Genomic DNA, 27681 nt, shown 5'->3' on the forward strand with positions numbered 1-27681 from the left:
AGAGTCACATCCCTCTTGAAATTCTTTACTGTGAAAACAGCACTGCGTGTTTGTGAGCTCAAAAGCATCACTTTCAGTGTTTTGTCCTGGACTTGGTATCGGTAGATGCCTATACATGTTTAAGTGCTTGAATTCTTAGAGTGTGCAGTGGATCTCAACCGAGTCATCACAGGGTAAAGGGAGTGGCTGTTCAGTGGAAGTGCTGTTCCTTGTAGCTGAATGTGTTAGTTGGCAAACTTGTGAATGGAAGATGTGACACAATCAGTTGCAGCTATATTTGCCAGAGGGATAACAAAAAAGTTGGAGGGCAAGTAAGTGAAAGCTGTAATTCAAGAATGGTTGGTGATGTATTGTGACATCATTTTACATAGATCTACTCATAAAAACTTCTAATAGCTTTTGTTAAAACTAGAACAACTGCACAATTCCCTGTATCCTAAAACTGCTAAAATACATATTCATGAGCTGAGTGTGTTGCAATAGTGCATCAAGTTCTTGTTTAGCAGCTAAAAAACAGTGCAAAGTTTGCGCTGATAGATTATAATCACAAAATTCAAACAACACAATTAGAAGCCACATCTGGCAGCTGTAAGAATAAATGAGAAAATATCGTTTCCCATCTGGCTTCTTAGTCTATGCCTCTGCTCTTTATCTCTTTACCCCAGACCAACCTCTTTCCCATCTTTCTCACTCTCATGTCTTTTATCACTCTCTTACTCCCTTTATGTCTCTGAGTATCTCTCTCTCCCCCTCTCACTCTCTCTCTCTCCATCCCCGCCGTTGCCAAGGCAATAGTGTTTTGTGGAGGCAGCTGGTTAGGGCTCATTTGTCAAGCTGCTGACCTGCCCTCCCTTGTCCTCACCCCTTTCGCTTGCACTCTCTTCCACTTTTTTCTGTTATTCGGTATACAAAAAAGACTGAAGAGCCTAATTGTCACACTTGTATATCCCAAATAATCATGCAGTACAAGTGGAAATGGCATATTTCAGTGCGGTCCAGTTCCCTCATTATGTTTATGAGTGTCCATCTAAAATGATGTGTGTTTTTCCATGTGAGCAATAGCTTGGCAATGATTTAGAGGTATATACAGTAAACAAAGCAACCGCTTATGAGTTAGCGTAATGAGCTTGACAAAGGATTCTGAAACATTGATTGTGCTCTCCTTCATGAGAAAGACTGTGGCAGCCTGCCGGAGATAAAAGCTGATTTTGTGGAAAGTAGGGTGAAAAAACGCCAAGATATGATGTCACTCTTGAGACTCTCTCCTCATTTGCTACATGTTTCCGACACTTTTTCCCTATGCTTGTGCCTTCATGTGACTGCAGCAATGATCTTAATCATCCGTTAAAGATACTAATTTTTTAAATTAGTCAGTAAGTCATCCAAAAAATAAGTCACAGAACTGGAACTCTCAACCATGTTTGTGGTTTTGGTGGAACATTTTTAGTGGATTTATCTGATAATAGCCTGCTGTGTGGTACGGCCTTTCCAATAAAATTCAGCTTTGTTAAGTGTTTTATTAGTCTGCTACATAGCACTAATTAGCAGAGTCTGCACTGCATATGCACCAGTTTATGGATGTAGCTTGCTAACTAAGTTTGCTAGCTTAACACTGCAATCAGGGTGATTTCCAGCGCCAAAAAAACAAATGAGATGACATCAGCAGTGCTAACACTGAGGCAAAATCCAGAGCAAATGTGCAACAGCGTTACGGCTACATTCATCCTTTATATACAGTCTATCATCTAAACACGTGTCAAGGTGTTACCAGAAAATGGCAAGCGAAAAATGATTGAATTTCACACAATAGGAGGTGATTTGTTTCAGTCAGTTTACTACTCCAGTCGTTTAAGCATTAGAAACAAAATCATTTCCAAGCTGAAGTCAAATACATACACGGTAAAAAGCGCACGCAAGATCACAGGTGTCTCCTACCTTGAGAGGTGCGATAACAATGTACTCTGTAACACGAGAACACAGACTTCACACCTCATAAAGTGCACGCTTGTTTGTGTGTCTGTGTTGAATGTGTGTAGATGTAAGGAGGAAAAAGATTCAAGCAGATATTGTTTCACACTTTGCTTCATTGTCCAGAGCAACAGAGGAATTTATTAAAACAAATACGGAACACTGCACAGACACCGCATAGACTCAGCCAACGCACACACACATACATAGTTTTAATCATCCGTCCTTAAGTGGAAAAAAAAAGTGCTCTCCCACAACACTTGTTATCTTCCTCTACTAATTAATTCAGAAATTTTCACTAATGGTACTGCTCTGACAGAAGGGTGCAATGTGTATGGGTCCATGCATGTGACCTACAAACCCCATCAAGCCTCATTACCACCAGTATTCAAATGTATGCGTGTCCATAAATATGTCTGTTTGTTTATTGGCATGTGCATTTTTTAATGATACAATTACATCATGCATGCTGGAGGTTTAGGAACTATGCAAACTGTTAATGAAAAGATGGAGACAGTTTGATGATCTGCAGGTGTTAGCCAAGTGTTTTTTTTTTATTATGTGGTTCTCATTTAGGATTTTCTTTTTTGTAAACTTGACGAAACATTTAAAATATACATTTTACTCTGAAGCGGTTCTCTTGAGCGAAGAGAAACAGTTCAAGTAAGGGAACAATGAAATCTATATCGATGCTACCGTGAATCTTACAAGTAAACCTTGATCAAATCGAACCTTGATGACAAGCAAAATGTTAAAAGAATCACATTTCTTTACCATCTGAATGTATTTTTAAAAAGCACACAGGCCTACTCATAAAAACACACAGACACATCCCACATTTCTATAGCTTCTAACCATGCATCTCAAAAGGCCAATCTGTCCTGGTTATTAGAGTGTGAACTCCCAGTCTGCTCATCGTGTGTATGCATGTGTGTGTGAGTGTAGGAGGGAGCCTAATTTGATTCTCAACTGCACCATGTTTCTCCACTTGCTGCCTGTTTATGGAAATTGCATAATTGGTATGTATCTATGTGTGCATATATTTGCTCCCTCGCGGGGTCAAAAAGTGACTTGATTGCACAGCAAAACAACTGATGTTGCGTTTCTGTAGAAGTGTGTGCACCACCAGTTTGCTTAGATGTGTAAGTATGCATGTTTTTCCAAATTCGTATGTCATTGCACATATTCACCTGCATGCTCTGTTTACTCAACTTTTTGACCTCAGTATGATGGTATGTGAAACGAGGGCTCGCTCTCTTGGAAACACTGCTTTGCTGATTACTAATGAACCACACAGTGTGGGCTGATTGTACTTTTTTCCTATAAATTTTACTATATAATATCAAACCTGACTGCCCTTTCCATTTTCTAAAAATACTGTTTCAATGACAAGCTTTAGAAAAACTGAATTGCTGGCCCAGTTTGCATTAAGTAGTCTGCCAATTCCATCAGGATCATCTATAATAAAAATAGAGCCACTTAGACTGCTGGAAGGTGCTCTGGATAAAACTGCTCATCATAAGACAGGTGTTATGATACTAGTTTATAATAGCATGTATGCAGTACAATAGCAGTGGAAATTCAGGCATATACAGAAAAACAGTTTAAAAACTTGGCATTTATGTGATTTATTGTAGCTTCTTGTAGATTTCTTGCCACACAAAACAAACAGCTGTGGGTGGAAGCAGTTCACTTGCTAATCAGATTGTTTGATGAGGGACTTCCATCTGCTTTTTCCAAGTAAAGGTTTTAATGGTGTAGTTTTGGATACTAGAAGCATTCTTTCTTTCACTCCACCTACGCTCACCTTGATGGCTCCGCCTCTTTGCTGTCTGTGTAGACAGACTCCATTCTAAACAATGACGACATCATCCTCACTTTGGCTTGTGCTATCAGTCTTTTTGTGGGGCTGCTTGAGGTTAATGTTGTACTAGGTTTTATTCATATGCACACTCCTAAATACATTTCCACTGCAGGTCTGATTTTAGTTACAGATGTAGTAGAAACGCTTACATGGATTAAATGAAGCACTGAAGCAAAGAATTTGGCCCAAGGATTTTTGTAATAGAGTTATTTGAGTTACTCGATGAGTTGTTGCAGCCCTAGTAGTAGTACTTTAAATTACTGCCTCCCAAGAAGTTCTTTGACTACATCCTGTTTACACTTAGAAACCTTCATCACTGTATCTTGCAATACTATTATTATGGCAAAATCTGCATAGAGACAGACAAATAAACATCTCCCAAGGGCTCAAAACCATCATTGTGGTAATTCCAGCAACATCTTGTCATGATGATGGATAGACAGACCTACAAAGTGAAAACAATACCAGTGTCAATGTCACAGCTGGTAAATTCAAGCATCTGTATTGGCACATTAAACCACAAGGTGGATAGCAAAGTACACCCACACAAACCCAAATGTGCAGCACTGAGCTGGTAGAGAGGTAATTTGACAGCACTGAGCACTGGATGTGGTGTTGTCTATGTGCTCTTCCTATTGTTCTCTCTCACACAAACACACACACAAGCACAACCATGTACATTTCCGTCTTTCACAAAACACACTAGGCAAGACCTCACAAGCTACTCTGGAGACAAATTGCACGGGTCCTCTTTCAGACACAGAGATACAAAGGGGTGAAAAAGAAAATTGGAGAAAAAAAAGGCAGGGGCTAGTACGTATAGAAAATTACCTCAACTTTAGAGAACTACAACTTTTCTCTTTCTCACTCCCTCCTCCGTCCATCGCACCACACTCCCATCACTGCCTCCATTCACACTAATCTCTCTCCTCACAGTACCACCCCTGCCTCATTCCCTCTCTTCTGTCAGAGAAAACAGAATCAGGGTAGAGTCAGCCTCGAGGCAATCATATTTAGATCAGCTATTTTGTAATTTCTTTTTTCTCAGCAAAATCGTTCAATACTTTTCCCTAAAGGGACATGTCAGGGCCCCAATGGCTCATTTCTGACTTACACTGTGTATTTCTGTGGGAATGCATATTTTCTAAAAAAGCCCAGCATGGGACAAGTGTTGCAAAATAATTAGGGCCATAAATGGTATGGAACGGTAAGTTGTTGTTACTATTCGTTACCATGTTATTCGTTACATGTATCTGTCCTTAAAAGTTTAGTTCCTTTGCTGTGCTTGCAACAGCATAACCAGTTTCTGGCCATATATCCAGAGCAGCTATTTTTAACCCGCATCACATTAAAGGCGTGAAACTTTATCCAGAAGACAAGGCACAGTGTAGCATCCTCCTTTTTATACGCACCAACTGCTTGACTCCGAGGCTTGGAAAGAAGGATGGTACACTGAAGTATTAAACCACATAGTTAAAATACTTTAAGTAAGATTTATGAATGTGCACAAATTAAGTTACCATGTTGCAGTCATGTGTGTTATTCTTAAATGAAAGCTCTAGTTTTGGTTAAATTACTGTTAATATTACAAATATTCTATCGCTCACCATGACATGAAGTCTTAATTTTTGGTCTCTCTATTATTATTATTTATCATGCTTTGGGGTTTCCTTTTGATTTAGCACCTACAGTTTTAACTTATTCATATAAAAAAGTCACCACAGATGAGTTATAGGCACACTTACTCCCCAAGTGGTTAAAGGACTTGTCTGGGAATCAAACCCCTGATTTCCCAATAGCAAAATGGCTTCTACATAATATAGATCACATTTGTGGCATGTTTAGAATACTTTTCACTTCAGGCACATCTCCTGTAGTCTACAGTCATCACTTAGCAACTCAGTCTTCCCCTAAAGAAACACACATATACACACAAGCATACACACACACACACACAGTAACCATGATAGCCGGAAGTACAGTCCATCATTTGATTTGGACAAAGTATTATTAAAACCCACTTATTCCTGGCTGTAAGCGCTATAAGCTGTGGAAACTATTCTGTCTGCCACAGGCTGAAAAAGCAAGTCCTGCAGACATCTGCTTCAAATCTGACCTAAAACAGTAGAGGCTGACACAGAAAGAGTTTAAGACTACTGTTACTAAGACAGCGTCTCTCCTATTCATTCATTATGGCAGCACACTTTGTTTAATGTCCATCTCTCATACAAACTGAACATTTCTAAACAAGCACTGTAAGCAAACTTTTGGTTTCCAAGGCAAATTACAGTAACCAACAACTGAAGCCAGCCAGCTAAAAGAGCACAGTGCTTTCCATCTCTTTCCGCACTGCTAAACAAAGTCAAGTACAGTTTATTCCTGTAGTTCAATATCAGCTTTAAAATCTCATTTACTTATTATGAGACCACACCAGCAGCAGTTCACAGTCGTGCTCATGCTCTCTGTGAAGATAAAGAACCTCCTCCACAGCCAGAAAAGCTAAGATAAACAGTATGGGCAAAGAGTCACTAACTAAACACTCTTAACGTCTGATTTATAGGTCAGAAATCCATTTTCCAAGGAAGCAGTACAGTTGATTTAGTGAAATCATTTCATCAGTATACTCAGTATCAGTTACTTCAGCCTCATTCCAGTTGCTATACTGGGATAGATTGAGTGGTCAATGAAACAGTGATGGTGTGGACATTTAAATGACGGTTGTTTTACAGCTGGTAACATGTGATGATAATTAGGGATGATCACAGCTCCCATAAATAAACATAATGCCTAAAGGGCAACAAGGTAAACTGCTGTAGTATGTTACAGGGTATATATCTCGCTAAAGCTACAAGCCCAACAGCCTTACAGGACACAATAATGCCCAGAAATGATAATTTGCAAGAGTATTTCACCTTACTGTGTGTTTGATGGGAAATACACAATACAGGGCTCCTATTATAAACACCAACAGACATTGAGTTTTACATGTATACAGCTACAGGAGTGCATGTGTGTAGGCACTTTAGTTATCTGCAACACTGAATGACTGCATTCTAACAAAGCACGTGTGTTCATTAAAGACATAAGATTCAAGTCAATCACAGTTACAAGGACAACAAATGTATATGAAACTGTAATCCAGAGCAAAACTAATATCACACCGAGCACCAAAACTGGCCAGGAATCACCATAATAAAGTCTGAACAACATAATGATACGATGAGCTTGATATTTACTCTTAACAAGGTAAAACAGCTGTTAGGAGACTAACATACAAGGCTACAGTCTAAGTACAATACCATTTACCTGTATCAGCTGTACAGTTGTACAGTTGTACTGTCAATGTCTGAGTCAGTCTTTGAGTCAGCATGTCATCTAATGTTTTGGCAAAAAAACAAAACAAATTCATTATAATGGTAATTGTACACGAGAAAAGAAGACTGTGGAATTATCTTCAGTTACAAAGCATATTGACGAGTATTATACAAACATTAGACTGACAGCTGGAGCTAATTTCCCACACTTGGTGTGGGTCAGGATGACGACTACTGCAGCTGGCCGTGAGCAAAATCAACAGTGTGGTAAAAGTCCTCTTCAAATGTGGTCAAATAGCCATCACAAACCTCACCATGAGTCACCATCAGATTTTAAGCATTGGGTTGAGAAGAGCTTTAAACTGTGCCGCTCTTATTTCACAGCAGGGATCTCCAAATGGAGCTCCAGAGGAGTGCCCTTTTCAACCAAGAAAGATGACAAATAAACTTCAAGCTGGCTTTGTGAGTGGTTTGTTCTGGGATGTTCTCACACATTATTAAGCCACCTAAAAGGGCAACTGTTTTTTTTTTTTTTTAAATCTTTTGTGTATCTAAATTAAGTTGACTAGATAGATGTCCCTCCTTAGCATTTCTCCAGCTCCCTGCTGTCTGTTGAGTTCTTGTACCTTTTCCAGTGTCTACGTCCTCTTTGTTTTCCACTGCATGTCTTACTCAAAGAAACCTCAATGCATCTCATTCAAATTCAGTGCTCTGACATTCGAATTACTTGAAATTCAAACAACCGACCACCCAACAAATAATTCACTTTCCCAACTTCTCGGCACTGGAACTTATAAGTCAAACTACAGAGTGCAAAAATCAATAAAATCTACAGAAGACTAACATCGCAGCACGGCAGAGACCAAGGCAGAGACCAAGGCAGAGGTTTGAACAGTCTGATGAAAATAAAAGAAGAGCATAAGTAAGGCAAAGTAGGAAACAGAGACAAGGCAAAAAGCATAGAGGGGGTGGGGCATTGTTGATTTTGTTGTGTGCTGAGAGAGCAGTCCACCGTACTGCTCATCCCAACCACCACATCGCACTGACACCATCGCCTTTTCACTTCATCACCAATAACATTTGCAACATTACACTGACAAAATGCATAATAAACAATTACGAAAAATATGAGGATAATGACAGTGAAGCTGATCATTATCTACATGAAAATCAGTTAATGATTTTAAGAGCGACTGATCAAAGTTACTCACAATATCTCATCGTTTTGAAATTCCAGGACGCCGTGAGAGTCTTCAAAGTCTTCACCACCACCTCGTGCTGTTCCTTCCAACGTCTTGTATGGCAGCATGACCACGCCACGAGCCCCTGAGGTTCTCAGCACCTTCACCTCCATGATGCCAACGCTCTCGCTGACATGGCATACGGGCTCCTCAAACGTAAAGATGCCGGCATGATCGTCGTCAAAGATGGTAACGGTTGCTGTGGATGGCATGCCGAGACAGGCCACTGAGTCAACGTGATTAGCTGACTCGCCCTCCTCAGGTTCCTCGCCTTCTGATGTCAACACCTTGACACTGGAAAGGTGAATCAAGAAGTTTTCATCCTCCTCAAAGATGTCGTCATCAATGATCCCCACACGGACCTCCTTCATCGTCTCGCCAGGCTTGAAAACCACTACACCCTCGGTGAACTCGTAGTCCGAGCCAGCGTTGGCTGTGCCATCTTCCGTCCGGTACTCCACAGAAACCGTCTTGCCCAGGTCGCCGCCACGCCGCACCACATTCACTGCCACTGTGCCACAGTTCTCAAGACACTGGTAAGAACCGGGCTCAAAAAAGATTTTGGAGACAGGATCGTTTTCGCCAGTTTCTGAGCGAACCTCATGCATGCTCACAGCCTTTCGTGCTTGATCAGCAGCATGTTTTTTCAGGATGTTGCCAGCACCTGTCATCAGTCGGGTGGCCTGGCATCGATAGAAAGCACGGCTCTTCTGCTGCTGGCTCAGGACTTGGTAGTTGGCAAGCTCAATGAGTTGCTCCACCTGGTAAGAGAAAATATAAAAAGCTACAAAGAGTGCAACAACATGCATTAATAGTAGATTTCCTGGGGGTATAAATCCCAACTCCCAGACTGCTGAAATAGTATCCTATTTTATGTTTTTAAAAGCTGTGTCACTGAACCAATGTGGTGGAGTTTCATCAAGCTCGTATGGATAAATAAGATCTAACTACGTGTCACATCAATGACTACTGAACAAGAAACTGTCAAATAGCAGTAAAGTTATAATGAGTCAAACACTTACAGTATGTCAAGCACAGTCTGGGAAAAAAACAGATATAAATTACATTCCAAGCCAAACGCTTAGTTCTCTTTCACAAAACCCTTTTTCTTGTAGAAGGACCAAAAATGTTATTTGAAAATGTTTTCAGAATTCAGAAATTTCATCTTTGTGTAAATAGTAAGTCTGCAGCATTTTCTTTGTGAGAGAACAAATGAAAATACTGCATATTTTATTTAGAAATGTCTTTGTTTTCCTATTAATTTTCTATATTCACCAATACATAAGTGTGAAATTAACTTGCAAATGTATAGAAATGCCTGAATTTATTAAGAATTTATGTAATATTCTGCAACAGACTGGTGATCTGACCCTGTAAAAATGAAAGCAAACCTCAGTAGTTTTATATATTGCAGATTACTTTTGGTTTTGTGCAACTAGAGCAGCAATAGCAAGATATATTTCTGACTTTGTTACAAACCTCTTTGTCAGGATGTTTCTGTTTAAGCTCCTTCAGGATCTTGGCCATATCTCTCCGTGTTTCCTCTTCATCCAAGTCCTTCTCATCTATATCTAAGCCCAGTGGACCATCAAGGAAGTCAACACCATGAGAGTTCAGCATCTTTCCATCCATCTCAATGTCCACCTTAAGACAGAAGGAATAGAAGCAAGGAAGGAAGAAGTAATCAGTATACCTCATTTAAGATTTTGTCAATATATCAATTCTTTAGGTGCTCTTCTCGCAAAGGTCAAGTGAAAACTGCACGTATGTGATGAGAACACAGTAACAAGCATGAAATCAAATAGCGAGTGTTTGTATGAATCCAGTCATGTGCACATGTTGGTGTCCAATACCACCTGTCAATCAAAGCACAGAAGGGTGCTACTGGACACTGGTCAGTGAGGGTTTTATCTGTCAGTGTTTCAAAGCTCAGTTCTCACTGTTTTATTCTTAAAATAATTTGTCTTGTCAGCCAAATTTAGGTCAAGAACTGGCTCTTTCTGCTTGAAACTTTTGCTTTCACATTTCCAAAGGTTTACTTTACATGTAACCATGATAAGCAGCAGAACCAGATCCCAAACGATTGGTAGGTAATATATTAGTCATCAGTATTTGGATGTCACTTTATTTTGTAGCTGTCAGAATAAAGAAGTATTCTGTTTTTCACTGACACTGCATTTTTCATAGAGAATCATTTTATTGATGAAATGTCATTCGTCTCTTTAAACGGGAAGGCAAGAAATACTTATTTTTTCCCCTCAGGAACATATTTGAATTTAATTTAGTGATTTATTTTTTTTCAGAAGATGAAATGAAAGTGTTCTTCATATACTCACGGAGCACTGATTCTTTATAATGCCATCAAGCAATAACAACATGGGCAAATTTCAAATGCGGAAGAAGACACAACCAGGCTCCAAATTAACTGTAGCAAATAAACACAACCTACTCCACAGTACTGAAGATTTAATTAGATGTGTGTGATGCACTTCATCTTCACATGAGGCATCAGATAATAGTCAAAACGGGAAATTAATAGCTGACAATACTTAAGAAGGTATTTGTGCATGTTTCATAACAATAGTTTAGCATGGCAAAATGTCATTCAGTAATACAGATTTGAGGTACACACTACTCATGAACACTCTTCACGCTCATACCTTAGCACCTTATCTTTTCCATCATGTGTTTGGATGAGGACAGCTTAATTATGTTTTTACTAGCTGACTCTTCTCACAGATATGTCTGATTTGCTTTAGTTATAACTGTTAAGAGTTTTATACGACACTAAGGAAGGCATTTTTTCTTCTGCAAAACTTGGTAGTAAGACATTGAGATATGGGAACAAGTCTCCAAAAGTTGATTCTGTTCATCTGGACGTAGCGTTTTCAGTGGGAGAAACGTTTCGTTACTCATCCAAGTGACTTCTTCAGTCTCAGCTGACTGCAGGTTTCCCCAATCTTATATGATGGATGAAAGATGTACCCTTAGGCCCCCTCCTCGATTCAGAGATGGTCTTTCCCTTTTCACGTAAATGGCCTCCTTGACCCTGTGCTCAAACCGTATTCCTCCATCTTACAATGCTGTGATTGCAGCCATTCCCCAACTCTCTGTGAATGGTACTCATGGCCATTGATCAGTGGGCCTTGATCAGTGGTTGTTGATCAATGGTCATGAGAATTTGCATAATTATGATGAAGGAACTGACCTCCCAGCCCATTCTTCCTTCATTGGGCTGGTTAGAGTCACTATGCAAATGTACTGTTTATAAGATTGGGGAAACCTGCAGTCAGCTGAGACTGAAGAAGTCACTTGGATGAGTGACGAAATGTTTCTCCCACTGAAAACGCTACGTCCAGATGAACAGAATCAACTTTTGGAGATTTTCTTACCTGGATGATTGAGCATGCATCAAGACATATGGGAACAAGAAACTGCTACAACAACAAAGTCTAACAGGGCAAATCAAGCAATTTAAGGAGGTTCCAAAAAGGAAAGGTCAGGCACATTAAACTAATTTATTTGAACTGAAGGTAAGAAAACTGTCCATTGTCCTGTCCTCACTCTCGTGTTCATTGCACAAAAACTGTACATGCCAAAGCATGGCAAAGTATAGTAGGTAGTAAGGTGTTTCTTCCCCTTTCTGACATTTTATTTAGTGCATTCCCCAGATTTCAGTAATTGACTAGTTAAATGCAATAAACAGTATTATGCTTTAACAAAAAAGGTCTGTGGAAAATGAACCGTGGTGATAATGGCTGTGGTAACAGTCACAGCATCATACCTTGGAAGGAAGTGGACGATCACCCTCGGTCTCAATGATCATGCCACGCTGCTTGCCAGTGCGGTAGCGCTTGTACACATACTTGTAAAACAGCAGGCGGCGATCGGCTACCCAGGCGAACACCACACAAATGGGGAAGAAGAGGAAAGTGAGCAGCCCCTCCCACACCTGCACAACGCCAGGTGAGATCACTGACAGGATCAGGTAGAGCCAAATGTAGGCAAAAATACTCCAGGTGGCCGTGACAAAGAACACACGGAGGTGCTTGACCTTCCTCGTCTCGCCATCAGGAACGACATACACACAAAGCCCGATGATGACAAACATGTTGAATGCTGCAGAACCCACAATAGTGGAGGGTCCCAGTGTGCCAGCCTCAAACCCATGACCAATAATTTCTATAATGGACAGGAGGATTTCAGGTGCTGAAGAGCCCAAAGCCATAAGGGTAAGGTTGGAGACAGTTTCATTCCAGATCCGGACAGTAGTGGTGGTGGTTTCTCCATTGGGTTTCTTAATGGTGATCTCCTTTTCCTGTGATGTTATAACCTCTATTGATGCCATAAAGCGGTCTGCGATGATGGACACACCCAGGAACATGTAGACCAAAGCCACAAAGTAAACAGTTGCACGAGCGACCTTGTCTCCAAATGATGGGTTTTGGGGCTCCCAAATAGGCAGAATCACCCCATGTGCACACTGCTCAGGCTTACTGCATTCAGTTTTATTGGTGGACACAGCCGAAACAGAGCCACCCAGGCTTGCTTCAGGGGGTGCCCCGGCCAACGAGGGATGAAGATTGAGGAAGAGGATCACCGTAACAACTGTTAACCTCATGGTCGGGGACAGACGGGCGGAGTGATCCCGACGGGCCATGTTGGTGTCAAGACCAGTACTCTGAGGTGTTAATGAGGATGTTGAACCTTCAGAGAGAAGACAAGAGGAGAAAATACAAAGTATTATTAGAAATAAGACAAATGAATGTTGTTGAAAACAGGAACCAGTGGGGCATTCTAACATTTAAATCTCCTTTAACATGATTTTTATACTGTAGCAGTTTTCACTGGAAGAGATTCGTTTACTTTCATTTACTTACAGTAAATGATGCTGCCTGCAAGGTGCCAATATCATGGAATATTGAAATATTATGATAGAATGTTGTGGCAATATTGCCCACCCTACACACAAGAGCACGTCAGCATTGATAAAGTACATGATAAGTTGGGAGGTTTGTGACTAAAACCAAATAGCTCAGTTCACATGAATGCATTAGGACCTTTGTAAACACAACACCACAGAGATTAACAGACATGTTTCAGGTCAGATGTTTGCATAGTTGTTTAAGGACACCAAGTTTGAATAACCACACCAAAGATAAACTTGAGCTCCTGAGCTCAGCACTTTGGCTTTTCAAGGAGCAGCTTCTGAAACTTCCCTGCAGCAATAAAAAAAAAAGTAGCAATACCTAATATAACACTGCCGGCAGTGGCCTTTATGAAAACAGTCTACTTCTCTCAGCAACAGTAACTTGTGAATAAGGTGGCTTTATTAAGCCATCTTTTAAATATCACACACCCAGAAGATGCCCACAGAGCTTCATCAATCTCCGGCGGTGAACATAATGCTACAGAGAAAAGGTGTAGCATTATGAGTAATTATTTAGATTGTATTTTCTTAACACCTGATTTGGGTTTTTTTAAATTGTTTCCAAAAAACGCTTTAGCATTGAGATGTGGGTAGTTCACAAATTAATCTTGTGCTTATTTGTGTTTTAAGTGCAGGCATTCACACAGACTAATCACTATTGTCATAAAAAGCCCATGTAGTGACATTTAATGACAACTAGTAAAGAAAATAGAAAAGAAATTGCAAGTGGATCGTTGTTAAAATTCAGACAGCATTATCCTTAAAAAACGTGCAAACTGATGCAACTTAGTCCTAACATTCTAGGAAACAGACTCGTATCTGAGAACTACATTCTTGCTCCAAGGTAAACAACATAATTGGAAATCTTGCATTGCAACACCTAAAATTTATCAACATAAATAAAAATCACTCAAAAATAACAGGGATATTTTTCATAAGGCCGCTCATTTTTTTATGGGAATTAATCAAACATATTCAAGCATTGGGACTCTGCTCTATAACATGACGAGTCTATTAGTGGACTCAAGGCAATTCTCTGGCATGTCTCTATCTTGGTGGCCTTGGAGTCTTTGTCTGGTCTGTTTCTGTATTGTATGCACTTTTGTATGCAACAATGCGATGGTCAGACAGCAGAGCAGTAGGCAAAATATTACAAAGTACTTTATCTAAATGAAAGGAGGAACAGAAAATATTACAATGCTCCAAGTGAAAGGATAAACTTAGAACTGCAACTGAGCAACTCATATTATTGATATGAGTTGTAAAAATGTGCAGTTACACTGTATTTTGTAAATATTGCACAGCTTACATTTGACTCTCCTGAAGTGTTCTTTCTGCATTATTGAAACCTAATGTCATCAGAATTTGCATAACTATAAAAGGTGCAGGGTTGTGGATGGTTATATAATTTAATTTAAACTTCAGGAGAAGAACATATATCCTCTCCTGGACCATTCCACAGATTTAACGCCACACAGATTTTGCATGTTTGTATCTATATTCTCATTGCCTCTATGTCTAAATACAATGAAAAGAATGTTGAAAAATCCATATTTTCACATAAAAATTGGTCAAGCTAGGTCTTACCAATAATTTTAAATGTTATTTGACTTTTGCTATATCACGTCGTCATGACTGAACCATAAAATGTACTTTAAATTAAAATTAAAGGTGGCCTGTTGTACTCATTTCCAGCTTGGTGTTACTCCCAGTTATAAATAGCCTTTTTATGTGATACTTGCCTTGGTGCTGCCCCACAATTCATTCAGTGCCTGAAACATTAGATTAAATTGAATTGTCTTCTGACTGGCTGCAGTTCACAACATACAGCACAGCTTGAGAGATTTGCATTTGCCAAATACGTCGACCATGCTGAAACAGAACAAGTGTAGCAAATTAAAACTAATTTACACAAAATAGCGGTGTAAATTAGTTTTACCACCTTTTGATTTTTTAGAAAAGCAATAAAGCAGTGATAAAAGAGGTAATCCATTGAATTAAAGATCAATAACCAGAATTAAGAGACAAAACAAAACTCAGATCAGAACCTTTTTCAAACAAGCTTTTTTCTTTTTAACTGTTCACCCACAGGTGGAGCATGCAACACCTCCAACCTCTCAGTGACCACTCTCCATCGCAAGTTGATTGCGGAGGTTGCCTGCAGGGAGGCAACCTGTCTCCAAACAAACATGGCCTGACTCAGACAGACTGCAGTCAGTCAGGTAATGACCTCCATCTAGCACCTTTATCCATTTGCAGTTAATATACTGTAATGTGCTGCAGCAGCTACGTCAGTATTTGTGGAGGAATTTCTGGAAACCTTTACCAGGTATGAGGTTCTGACTGGAATTCTGAATGTAATTATTGTGAATTTTCCTGCACATTAACAGCGATAGTCTTGTGATTCTTGCCACTTTATCGTAGATAATCACAGTAATATCACAAACAGACTGTATGTAATTGTTCATTTGACCCCATTCAATCACTAACTGATAGCAGACTGACTCTGTCTTACTGTTGTTTTATCACTGTCTTGACGCACCAAAGTCTCCTTGAAAATGGCAAGTGACTGCAAGTGGTAAAAGCCCTGGATCTCATCTTTGAAGCAATGATTTCAAGGGTAATGAGATCACAAATTCATTGCATGCAGTCACAATAATTTTGATTATGCTGCAGTCAGGAACCAATGTTTTTCCAGTGTGACAGTAGCTTTACCCAGCACAATTTTGCCAAGCTACTACAATAACTATTATAAATATAAATATATTTTAAACATGAATTAAATTTTCTATCCTATTTAACTAAGAATCCATTCTGACTTTATTCATAGCTAAACACACAATAAAGCATCCCTCAAGAACTGAAAATATAATACAGTATACAGTATGGAGAGTATTTGTGTGTGTGTGTCTCGCTTAATGGTGTTGAAGATGTTTGCTGGCTAAATCTGTTACTTTGTAATGTGAAATCCACCAGTGGTGAATTTAAATATTTGGGTTAAATGAACCAAATGTTTAACTGCTGCCCTAATGTTTACTGAGCGGGCTCTGCTGTGGTGTGAGAGCTTTGTGCTCAGACATTAGGAAACTCAACTCTCAACAAAATTACATGTCTACTTAATTAAACTTCAATTTGCCAAGGTCATAACCAACTATTTCCCCCTTGGTTAATGGTAGGCAGCAGCTCCTTGCCTTATACAGGCTTCTTGTGTGGTCACAAAAGCCTTTATGTTACTTTTCCAAGTGATCAATAATTCAGTGTGCTCTGGGATTTGGCTGTTTTCACTTAGAGATGTCATTTTTCTAAAAGGCAGATGGCTGAACATAACACCAAAAGCCAGTTCTTCTCCATTCAATAGAGTGTGTTTTCTAAAGCTTCACAACACAATTGGAGGTTATAAAAGTCCCAAAATTTGTAGATATGGTCAAAAGGGACAAAAGAAAAACTCAAACTGAACCTGGAACAGGGTAGGTGTGTAAAAATTCAGTAAAGCATCCCTCTAAATAAGCCGTGAGTGGGAATTTACTACGATTGATGTTGCTCAATTCGTGCTGGTGCATTTTTATGTCAAACAGAAGCCGTATATTGCTACAAGTCTTTGCATGTTTCCTGTAGTAATGTCAGAAAAGGAAGGAAAATGGGGTTTGTTTTCCTGCTTAGTGAGGTAGAGCCATTCATTTATTATTACCAACTAGAAATTGGACCTTTTATGTCCCCCTAAAACATACAGGGGATGTGGGAAAGTGACATAAAGTGTTTGGGTTGAAAAAAACAGGAGACATGAAGGTGAGCTTGTTAAATTAAAGGTTTTTATTAAAACAACCAAACCCAGTGTTAGTCACTAAACTGAAAAGAAAGTGAAAAAAAGGCTAGGTCACCAAAACACACACTCCTCTCCACAGAGCAGCAGTAAGCAGCCACCACACACAGCTCACTAGCTGCAACCCAGGAAGGCTCTCTGGCACTAGAAGTCACCTTTCTCTGACCTTAAGCACTCTCTTAATTGTAGAGTTATATGCCACCCTTTTTGTAATCTAAGGCAGGACACACCCAAACAAGGCCTAAATCACAGCAGGCTGCGCTAAGTCCATAACAAGCACCACACTTGTTTATTTTTTGGGGCTTAAAAACATGACTGCAGCACGTTCATGGATAGAACGTGGTCAATGCTCTGCATATGGCTTATTTAGCCAGTCACAAATGCACAACTGTGGCTGTCCTGATAACAAGTTTCATAGTTTTACTGCCGTTTACATGCATGCCGCCATCTTGGATTGTGAAATCAGGGTTGGTGAGGCTGCTCCAAAGTTTGTGTTCCAACTTTAGGGGGTGTTCCAGTTGAAAATTCCAACTGGGAACTAGGAAATCCTGCCTTCCAAGTCCATAAGCACAGAAAAAATAAAAAACTACAAATGGCACAGCATAAACTACTCATGAAAGGTCACAATTAGTGCCGTTACGCCTTTCTTATCTGTGATGTGGAGGAGAGCTCAGTCAGCTTTTGAAATGCTTTGCTTTTGGTACTTACTGGTACTTACTGGTACATGGCAACTCACTTGCTTAAAAACCCACGGCCTTTATTGCTCACTATAGTGTTTTTCCTGTGTTATTATCTGTTCAAATGATTCATTTCATCTGTGCAATTTTGATGGGTCTGTGACCCTGAACAGGACGAACAGGAAAAAACATAAGGATGAATAAATTATTGCAGTGACAACAACACTGGAGCTGCCAGAGCCCTCTCACAAACAGAGGAAGGGTGAATTGTGTTAAACTGCACAAAATACAGCAGTTGCTGGCTGTTTTTAGATTGTTTGGTCATTTAAACTACTTCCAGGCTTTCTTCCTTTCCCCTTGGGGCTTGAGTCTCCTACAATTTACCATAAAACATAGTTAATAGTCTGCATTCTTAAAAAATAAAGCAGTAGATTATGTATATACTATCAGCTGCGCATGCCACAGTTCCTAATATAACACAGTTCATTTGCTAACCCTGGGTAAGCACTCCAGTTTCTGTTCCTTCCTCCATTTTTTCCATCTGGCTTGCTTAAAATTCATCCTCACGAACAGGAATCCCTGATAGACCTACCTTACACAGTTTTGGTTGCTTAACACTTTATCAGAAGATTACACTTCAGATGACATAAGATAATCACCCACACTGTTTACAGTTCAAGGCTTGTTTCTTGCCTGCAAAATACATCCTGTAAGAACATCCTGTAACATTAATGGCCACTTGATAAAGGAAAAGATAATGACCTGGATCGTATCAGAGCCAAACTTTAGGGAACGTGTCTGTTGTTAGCGCTTGAGTGGCTTTGTGGCTGAACAGTGGCTGCTATTTTGGATTTTCTAATTGAAATATCAGGTTTCAGAATATCCGTCATGATTTTCCCTAGTGTTATGACCTCAAAAACTTGGCTCCATTTCAAGAAGAACACAGCAAACGAAGATCCAGCCTCAGAAAAAGACAACAGACACAGAAACTGGACCACTGAATCTTACTCCCCAGAGGCAACAACAAAGACAGAATGCGTAAAGTTAACAAAACGAAAACCATGTGCTGCAGTGAAACAAGCTGTTGCTTCTCTGGCCCAGAACTGTTATGTCTTGAGAGCCTTTGAAGATAGCACCCAAAGATGCCAAGAAGGCAGCTGATCAGACCAACAGGAAACAGAGCAAGGACAGAGAGAAGTCAGGAGGAATACATAAGACAAGACCTCACACTCTGCATAAACTTCTAATGTTTATCTGAAACTGAATCACATATTTTTGCAAATAACATAGTGGTAAAATAATTGAAAATAAGATGAAATGGTGAGCTTGAGAATGCAGTGAGTGAAGGTAACAGCCTCGGCGTGCTGCTCTCAGCCTATCTGCGATGCATTTTCCTCGCTATGGGACAGGAGGCGATAATAAAATATTTAAACCAGTGAGTGAAAGCGAGACAAAGAAATGTGGAAAAGTAAATAAAAATGGGAGCACAAGAGACGTAAGAAGAAAGGGACTGAAGGAGAGGAGTGTAATGTGGAAAACAGTAACTAGTTTGGCGATAAGGAGAATCAGAGACAGGCAGATGAAAAGAAAAATACAAGGTAGCAAACAGGAGGCTAATCTAACATAATCTCACCTCTTCAAATGAAATAAAACCACAGGGATATTCCACTGAATGTGAGTGCAAGCACAGGCCAAAATAGACACACACACACATCGCCTGGAAACAACTGAAGATTAATGGTCTGCATTTACCATCATTAGAATGATGTTGAGCCCTTTTATCTGGATCTCTCTAACAGCCAGTCCCCCAGCAAAGAAGTCTTGTCATATTATTACACTTGTAGAGGTGGAAATGATCAGACTGCCACTGCAGTACACTGGGTTATTTCCTACTTTTACGTCTGTCCAATGACTATCTGAATACCTGGGTTGTGACAAGAGACATGAACATGTGGGAGGGCAATGATGAACAAGCAGGAGTTGTGCAAGACCAAAATAAAGAACTAAATCGTTAAAGGCTGAAACAAATTATCAAATGATTTCCCTTATATCATTTCCCATCTCTTGAATGAGTAGGGAACTGTAAATAAGGCACATAATTATCTTCAACTTTGCCATCTTTACCCCTTTGTATGTTTATGGTATAATCCACATAAGGAACCACGCGGGTAAAAATAACTTGCATTATGTACATTTTGCTAAAGAGATGACATCTTCCCCTTTCTTCAATAGGTTCAAATTTCACAAGAGTTCTGTGGTTTTATCTTATATGGTTTATGTCATCAGGCTTCCTGAAAATGAAGCAATTTTCTATGAACGTGCAGTAACAACGTTACACGCCACCAGCAGCCAATTAAATCTTCACAATAGCTTCATGTATTTTGTAATCTGAAATAGTCAAACATTGAAAAAAATATTTTGACAGTGCCCTTCCACAAATCACGAGGTGACATCATATTGTGTAACAAAAAAAATTATTTCACAGTAGGTTTCTTCAGCTTTATGGAGCATTTTAGGGACTTCCAGCTCTGTTTTTGTTTTATTGCCTGTGACTGTGCCACTTTAGACCACTTGCAGTACTGTCAAAAACCTGTTTTTAATCACAGGGAGGATGATATTATCAAGAAAATAAACACACTAATAAAACCACTGCACACAAACTGCTGACAGACGATGTTTGCGACTAGCTTGGGGATCATAAAGAAGCATCTAGCAGCTTAAGAGTTACATTCTCTGGAGGAGCTGGATACCAGCTATTGTTTGTGTCAGTTGCTGTTACTTAACCTGCAGACACTACTTGGGTGCAATTGCTCAGTAAATAAAGGGAAGTTGAAGCTGATAATGAATACTGGACTTAGCATTTCCTTTCTAGTTAACAGTCACCACATGTAAATAACTAGATATGTCAGTGCACCAGTTCTCTTCTGAACAGCAATCAACAAACTATATAGCTTTATTTTTTAAGTGTCTAATTTTGTCTTGTTTAAGCCAAGAGGTCCAAATTTGAAAATGTTCTACACCAAACATCCTAGAAAAAGTCAAATGTTTTTCTTTGACACAATGCATGTAAACATATTTGGACCTATTTCACCGACACTTTATCACCATGTTTAATACTCAGTATTCAAATCAACTAATGACTCCAGAAAGCTTCCATTTCCTGTAAACACTATTCACTCACAAATAAAGGTACAATAGCCATTGGCTTTGTTGACTAAGACTAAACACATAGCACTTACAGAAATGAAGCCTATGCATAAGTTCAATAAGGAAGATCTGTTGTCACACATCTCTGCTTCCCAGATTTTTGCAGCTAGTCTAAGCTTTACACCATTTCCAGTTTCCCATGCTGTCAAGCTGATTGTGACATCACTGATCAAGTCCAAACATCTTGCAGATGCCTTCATGCAACCAACCTCCTCCCTATTACTAAGCCTCCATTCAAGCCTATGTCTTCATCTCCACTACCAGCATCTACACTCCAGGGGATCCTGCCCTAATCTCTATCACCGCTGGGATTCTATTCTGCTGTGATGGGCCAGCTGAGTCTAACCACTAAATATCTAAAACTGAATTTGTACATCAATAAATCATGTTCATTTCATTCTAATGATCTTATTGAACTGAGTATTGCTTTTTTTAACTTTCATAGATTAGCATACTTTTAAAGGAATTAAAGAGTCTAGCATTTCTATGACAAAAAACAACCCTTAGTGTATAAGTAATCATCTTTACAATGGCTTTAATACACTTTCTATCCACCATTAGTATTTTAGTATTTGTATTTACTGATATAATAATGAATTGCATTTATATAGTGCTTTTCAAGACCCTCAAAGCACTTCACAATTCATTCACACACTGGTGGAGGCAAGCTACAGTTGTAGCCACAGTTGCCCTGGAGCAAACTGACAGAAGCGAGGCTGCCATATCGCGCCATCGGCCCCTCCGGCCATCACCAGTAGGCGGTAGGTGAAGTGTCTTGCCCAAGGACACAACGACCGAGACGATCACAAGATGAACTGCCAACTCTTGAGCCACGATCGACCTGATATGCGCTCATGGATGACATGTGGAACACATGGAGGAGAAACTCAAGTCCATTTAAGTATATCTTAAGTATATCAGGACAACCCATTCATGTTGGGGAAGAAAGATGACTTAAGTGATCTGAACATGCCATGGTTGCTGATGTGAGACAGGTTCTCTAGAGTTTAGAGTGCTTTAAAAAACAGGAAAATATCCAGTGAGTAGCAGTTCTCTGGGTGAAAATGCCTTGTTGATGTCAGAGGTCAGAGGAAACTGGCCAGGCTGCTTCAAGCTGATAGGAAAGCGGCAATAACCACTCATTACAACCAAGGCATGCAGAAGAGCATCTCTGAAATCCCAGCAGGTCCAAATTTGAAGAAGATGGGATACAGCAGGAGAAGACCTCACCAGGTGTTTCTCCTGTCAGCTAAGAACAGGAAACTGAGGCTACAAATGTAACAGCCTCAACAAAAGTGAACAATAGAAGACTGGAAAAGTGTTGCCTGTTTTGATGAGTGTCTGATTTCTGTGCTGATCGTAGGGTCAGAATATGCCATAAACAATATGGAAATATGAATCAACACTACCTTTTCTGCTTCACACTGCTGCTGCTGGGGGATTTTTTAAAACACTTTGGCCCTCTTACTATCAATAGAGCATCATTTAACCGCCATAGCCTACATGTGTATAGTTGCTGACTATGTCCATATTCTGATGGCTGATTCCAGCAGGATAATGAACATTGTCACAAAGGTCAAGTCATCTCAAACTGGTTTCTTGAACATGGTGATGAGTTCACTGTACTGAAACGACCTCCACAGCCAGCTGATCCTAAACCAAAGAGATCAGGTGGCTTCCTCACAGACACTTCCTCTCATGTTCTTGTGGTCCAAAGTCTCTGAGGAATTTTCTCGGGATTTCGCTGAATCTATACCAGCATTACTTTATAGTAATACACCCACAAATTAAGCTAAGGATTCCCACTAATCAGCATAATTAATGACTAAGAATAATGATAAATCTCAGTGAATGCACTGATTTCTAATAGATAGACCCTGTCTCTGAGCTCATCTTGAATGGCTAATTGTTTGCCCATTGAGTGTTGAACTGAGAGTATTAGCATGAACACCTTGAAAAAAAAGGGGGCAAAACAGTGACAAAGGAGCATTTACTTTACAAGGGAATGTCTGAGGTGTAGCAAAATTTACTGTTTTTCTCATGATTTTCTCCTCAGTGTTGCATTATCACAGGCATCACCTATTTTGTTCTTGTTTACTGTAAACTATATAGTGAACAGGGTCTCTTTTGCTGAAAGAAGCAGAACAGCTTAGGGATGTGTGGGAAAAAAGTTGAATGGAAATATTTTTTCAAATGATGTCATTCTTGAAAAGAAAGTCATTTTTGAGAGTATTTTACAGAAAAAAAAAAAAGAATGAACCTAATAATAACCTAATATTAGTTTAACCTAACAATCATAAAGGAAAATAAAGCCTCAAACTGAACTATTACTATCAGGATTAAAACAAAAATTCCCATCCTTTAATGTAAAAAAGAAAATAATTCATATCTGACTTGGAATTTTTTTCAGTCGGATTAATAATACAGAATTATTACATTTACATCGGATACAGTTAAACGTCTAGTCACAGACTCAGCTTCCTCTCAGACACTGAGCACTGACTAAGCTTTAGCTGTCACCTACAAGTGTGGAAGTTGCGTGCATGTGTGGTACATTCTCTCACAACCAGGTTAAGAACAAGCCTATGCACACCCACTGAGAGGCGACCTGAATCTGGTGTCTGATATGGAAAAAGTTCCAATTTTATTATTGGAAAATGGGTCTCTTACCGAAATTCTTAAACTGTTTTGTCTTAATACCTACTCTGGATTAACATCACTGCAGCAGGGCGAGTTCTTTATTTTTAAATAATTAAATGCAGCACTGCTATGAGTTAAATAAAGCCGTAAAGACTGACTGACATTCTTTTTTTTATTGTTAAAAATAAATATTTTATATCATCCACACTGAACGAGCTCCAGTTCCTCTGTGTCATGACCATTAAAGCCCCGACTCATGTCAGGTGAAAGGGAAATGCCTAGAAAGCCTACATCATACCTTCCTGATTTGCCCAGCAATCCTCAACAGATGAGGCACTTGGAGTGTCACACGGGGGCAATAATTACGTTACGGTATAGGTTTACATTAACTAATATGCGAAGCTCTGCTACCGTTTGGTTTTTAAACCTTTCCCAAAAGCAGACAGAAAATTAAACAGAAATTAATCCAGTTTTCCCCTGTGTCTTTAAATCCAACTTGCTAATAAAAAGTACTAAATCAGAAGCCCACTGAAACTCAAACACCGGGTCCACGCGCAGGTTTTCCCCGAAACCTGCTCTCCACTGATGCACAAAGGCACTCCATCACCTCCGAATTGCACTGCTTGGCGCACAGGACGTGGAACCTCCAGAATTGCTCAAATGTGTCTTTCAATGCGCATTCACTCTTTCCAAGGATTACCATACAGAGCAGGGAAATTTAGCTTTGGTTGCGAATGTTTGTCACCCAACTTCCACATTGAACGCCTATAAAAAGGTGAGAGCATGGTTGTCTGAACGTGCTCTGCATCCGTAATGACTCCTCTATAAATAAGTGGGGCAGGCGGCTAGAGGAGTGGAGAGCGTGGAAGGAGCGTGGACGTGTAGAGCAAATAAAGAAAAAAAAATACACCCCATGAAACCATGCTGTCTGTTCACTTTGGCGAAAAACCACTGATAAGCACCTCCCATCGTACTCGGTGCTTTCTAAGCCCAAGCTTCAATCTATGTACATTTCCAAATCACAGTGGAAGAAAGGCGCAGTGTGGAAAGCTCGGTGGGGGAGAATGGGAGTGAGGGAACATCGTTTCCACACTGCATCCAAACCCTTCCGACGCATGGTGCTTTCAGTCTTCAGTCGGAGCTCCACGAGACGAAAGGGTCCGCTTTCCATCCCATTCACTCTACCTCCCTGTGTAAAACTTGCTTTTACCAGACAATGCCGCAAAATGTATGCAAAGCTGTCCACATCGCTATTAATGTCATTATCCGTAATGAAGCACACCCAGAAAACTGCAGAGTGCCCTACCTTTTATTCCCTTGAGTGGCCACGATCCGGAGAAGTCCGTAGTAAAAGCTGCACTGTAGCTCTACTAATAATATTAGCAGAACAAGGAGTAAGAGGAGGAGTAGTAGTAGTAGTAGAGGTAAGCCAGTGGTGGGGAATGGTAATGGAGACGCAGGGAGCTCTTATATGCCAGCCAAGACGGCGTATCCACCGATCGAGACGCACGAAAGGAGGGAAGAGTCTGGATTCCCATGCAGCGCCTGGTTATTTGTTGCTGTTATCTTCGTTTGTTGCCTACTCCTCGTTTCCATGTAGTTCGACCTGGGTGACCTGTATGATCGGATGACCGGAGCGGTGCTTCATTAGCAAGCCCGCATTTGTTGGGACAAGGCGCGCAGCAGACCGGACTTCTTCCTCATTCTTCCCTTCCCGTCCCCCCCCCCCAAGCGCGAGTAAGAGAGCGAGAGTGTATGAGACTGAGAGTGTGCCTGTGTGTGTGTGCGTGTGTGTGTGTATGTGTGTCAGCGTGTGAGCAGGTCTCTCTTTCGCCTGTTCCCTCACAAACCGACTGAGGATCAGCTCAGCCTCTGTCTCTCTCTCCCTTCTTCTCTCCCTCCCTCTCTTTCTCTCTGTCTCCCTCTCTCAGCATGTGTGTTTGTAGGTCCATACACACTGTGTGCTTCTCTCTCGGATACTCTGCCCCCCTCTGTTACTGGCATATTCGCTTACAGGATGATATCAATGTCCAGTTGAAAAAAGTCCAAAAACATGTCACGCTGTTATGATAATCTATGTCTTAACTTTCTTTCTTAAGAGAGGTTTATCATTATTATTGGATCACATATACAAGAAAAAAAGTATCACGTGAGCATAGCAACCAGTTCTCTTGACCATTTCCTCCCTGAGGCTTGAAACTTTTGTCCCCTTATCCCAGGACTCTCCATTTAATCCCCAGCATCTCCTCATCTCACCTTCCTCAGCCCTTAAAATGTCCTGTGCAAAGATTTTATTTTATGTTGTAGTTGGAAAAGACACAGTGCGTATAGGAGTGTTGCGAGGGGGAGACGCAGAGAGGTCATAATGGAAACTAGGAACTTGGAAGCAACTAATGACATCTTTTACAACAGGCTAACATTCACATGCATGAGTCGACTATGAGAACACTGAAAAGCAATTGTTTTAATGGCAGAACTTAGTAGTTACACATGAATGCAAAAGTTTATTTTAATATGGAGAGGCATCTGCCCAAGAAGAGCTCTGAAAGTGTTCCCAAAAGAGGATAGAATCAGTGTCACATGACACCTTTTAGAAGACCTGGTGAGTAGCCTTGTAGGATTTTGGACTGTTTGTAAGAAATCCAGGGATGGTTTGCTCAGGCAAAGGAATAATGAGTTACAATAATGAGTTCTTTCAATCAGGATTTCTTGATCAGCTGTGCCAAAGGAAGAAAGATTCAACTGTAAAACAACTGAATACATGCATTTGAGCTACAAATCAAATGTATTAGCAAGATGGCTGTTGAAACAGTGTTTTACGAAAGAAAAGACCGCGTTCCAGTAACAGAAACCTCCACAGATGCAGATACCACAAAACTACAGTTTTGCAAAAGATTAGTCTTCAGTAACAGAGTATCTATTTTTTTTGTTCTGTTTTTGCTTTATACAAAAAAATATCATTTCATTTGTTGGCACTCTAAGGCCAGTCATATGCTTTATGAAAACAGTTTGGTCCATCAGTCAGTACACAGTTCTGCACTGCAAACCATTCAACATGTTCATCACTTAACTGGAAGGTGGCCAAAGATACCAATTTTAACAACAAGGAAATAAACAGATTCGAGGAATTGACTACTAATGCACAAAGGTCAGATTCTGCTGTCAGGTAACATGATTCATTTTGTATTTATTCATATGAATCTTTTCATTAGAAGGAGCAGTGATTAAAGGAGTGATTCCCTTTATGATTACTGGTTAATTGGAATTTTACTGCATGCCATTCCCCTACTTCTCCCAGCCATGTAACAGGAAGAAGACATCATTTTTCCCTCTGAGTTAGCATCTTATGCAATAATCATAAGGTTGCCACATACAGCTAATAAGTTGATCCAAAAATCTTGTCTAACCTGTCGGTCCTATCAGATGAAGAAGGTGAATACAGTATATTAATTTATGTGAAAACAGATAATCCAGTTTTAGGTTAAGTGCCCTGTCACGGGGGGAATCTGAAGTCAAGCAACCATTCACCAAAAGTATATGAATTTTGACATCTAGTACAAATCTGCATGTGTAAAAACAAGAAATTATACCTCCAAAAACAGACTTTTGAAGAGAGACCTGAACAAACAAATAAAGGCAACTTGGGTATAACATTTCAAAAGGCAGGATTAGCAACCACGGGGTATAGATTTGGATAGATGCCGACTGCAGCAGACAAAAGGGATCTGAAAGGGACACTAAAACAAGTGACAGATACTAGCTTGATGGGCAAATATAGAGTCAAGCAGTGAAACAAAATAGACAAGCTCTTGCTATGACTAAATCTTTTTCCTTTCTCATTCTGAGAAAGAGAGAGATTCAGACTCAGATAGAGTCAACACGAGAATCGACAACAGAATGGAAGCTGGGAAGTAATTTAAAGAGGAGCAGAAGCAAAGCTAATAAGCCAGAGGGAAGTTTTCCCAACTCAGAGGCAGAGGGCAAACCAAATGTTACAAGTCTTATAAGAGAAACAGCTGG

The 27681-nt window shown here is 40.0% G+C and overlaps 1 protein-coding gene across 3 annotated transcripts in view; it reads right to left on the reverse strand.

Annotated features, from left to right (window-relative positions):
* Positions 1-25530, reverse strand: part of slc8a1b (solute carrier family 8 member 1b) — a 134416-nt gene extending 108886 nt beyond the window's left edge. For 2 of the 3 annotated variants that reach the window (XM_013268467.3, XM_019366839.2), the window contains exons 1-4: positions 24968-25530; positions 12172-13094; positions 9867-10031; positions 8358-9148 (exon numbers count right to left, since the gene is read on the reverse strand). In XM_013268467.3, coding sequence (XP_013123921.1) covers positions 8358-9148; positions 9867-10031; positions 12172-13047 — 1832 coding nt within the window. In that variant the 5' untranslated portion in view covers positions 13048-13094; positions 24968-25530. The remainder of the gene's footprint in view (positions 1-8357; positions 9149-9866; positions 10032-12171; positions 13095-24967) is intronic. The other variant, XM_019366840.2, reaches the window with a different exon arrangement.
* Between the last annotated feature and the right edge of the window lie 2151 nt (positions 25531-27681).

This window comes from Oreochromis niloticus, linkage group LG13 (assembly GCF_001858045.2).
Source record: "Oreochromis niloticus isolate F11D_XX linkage group LG13, O_niloticus_UMD_NMBU, whole genome shotgun sequence".
NCBI classification, from domain to species: Eukaryota; Metazoa; Chordata; class Actinopteri; order Cichliformes; family Cichlidae; genus Oreochromis; species Oreochromis niloticus.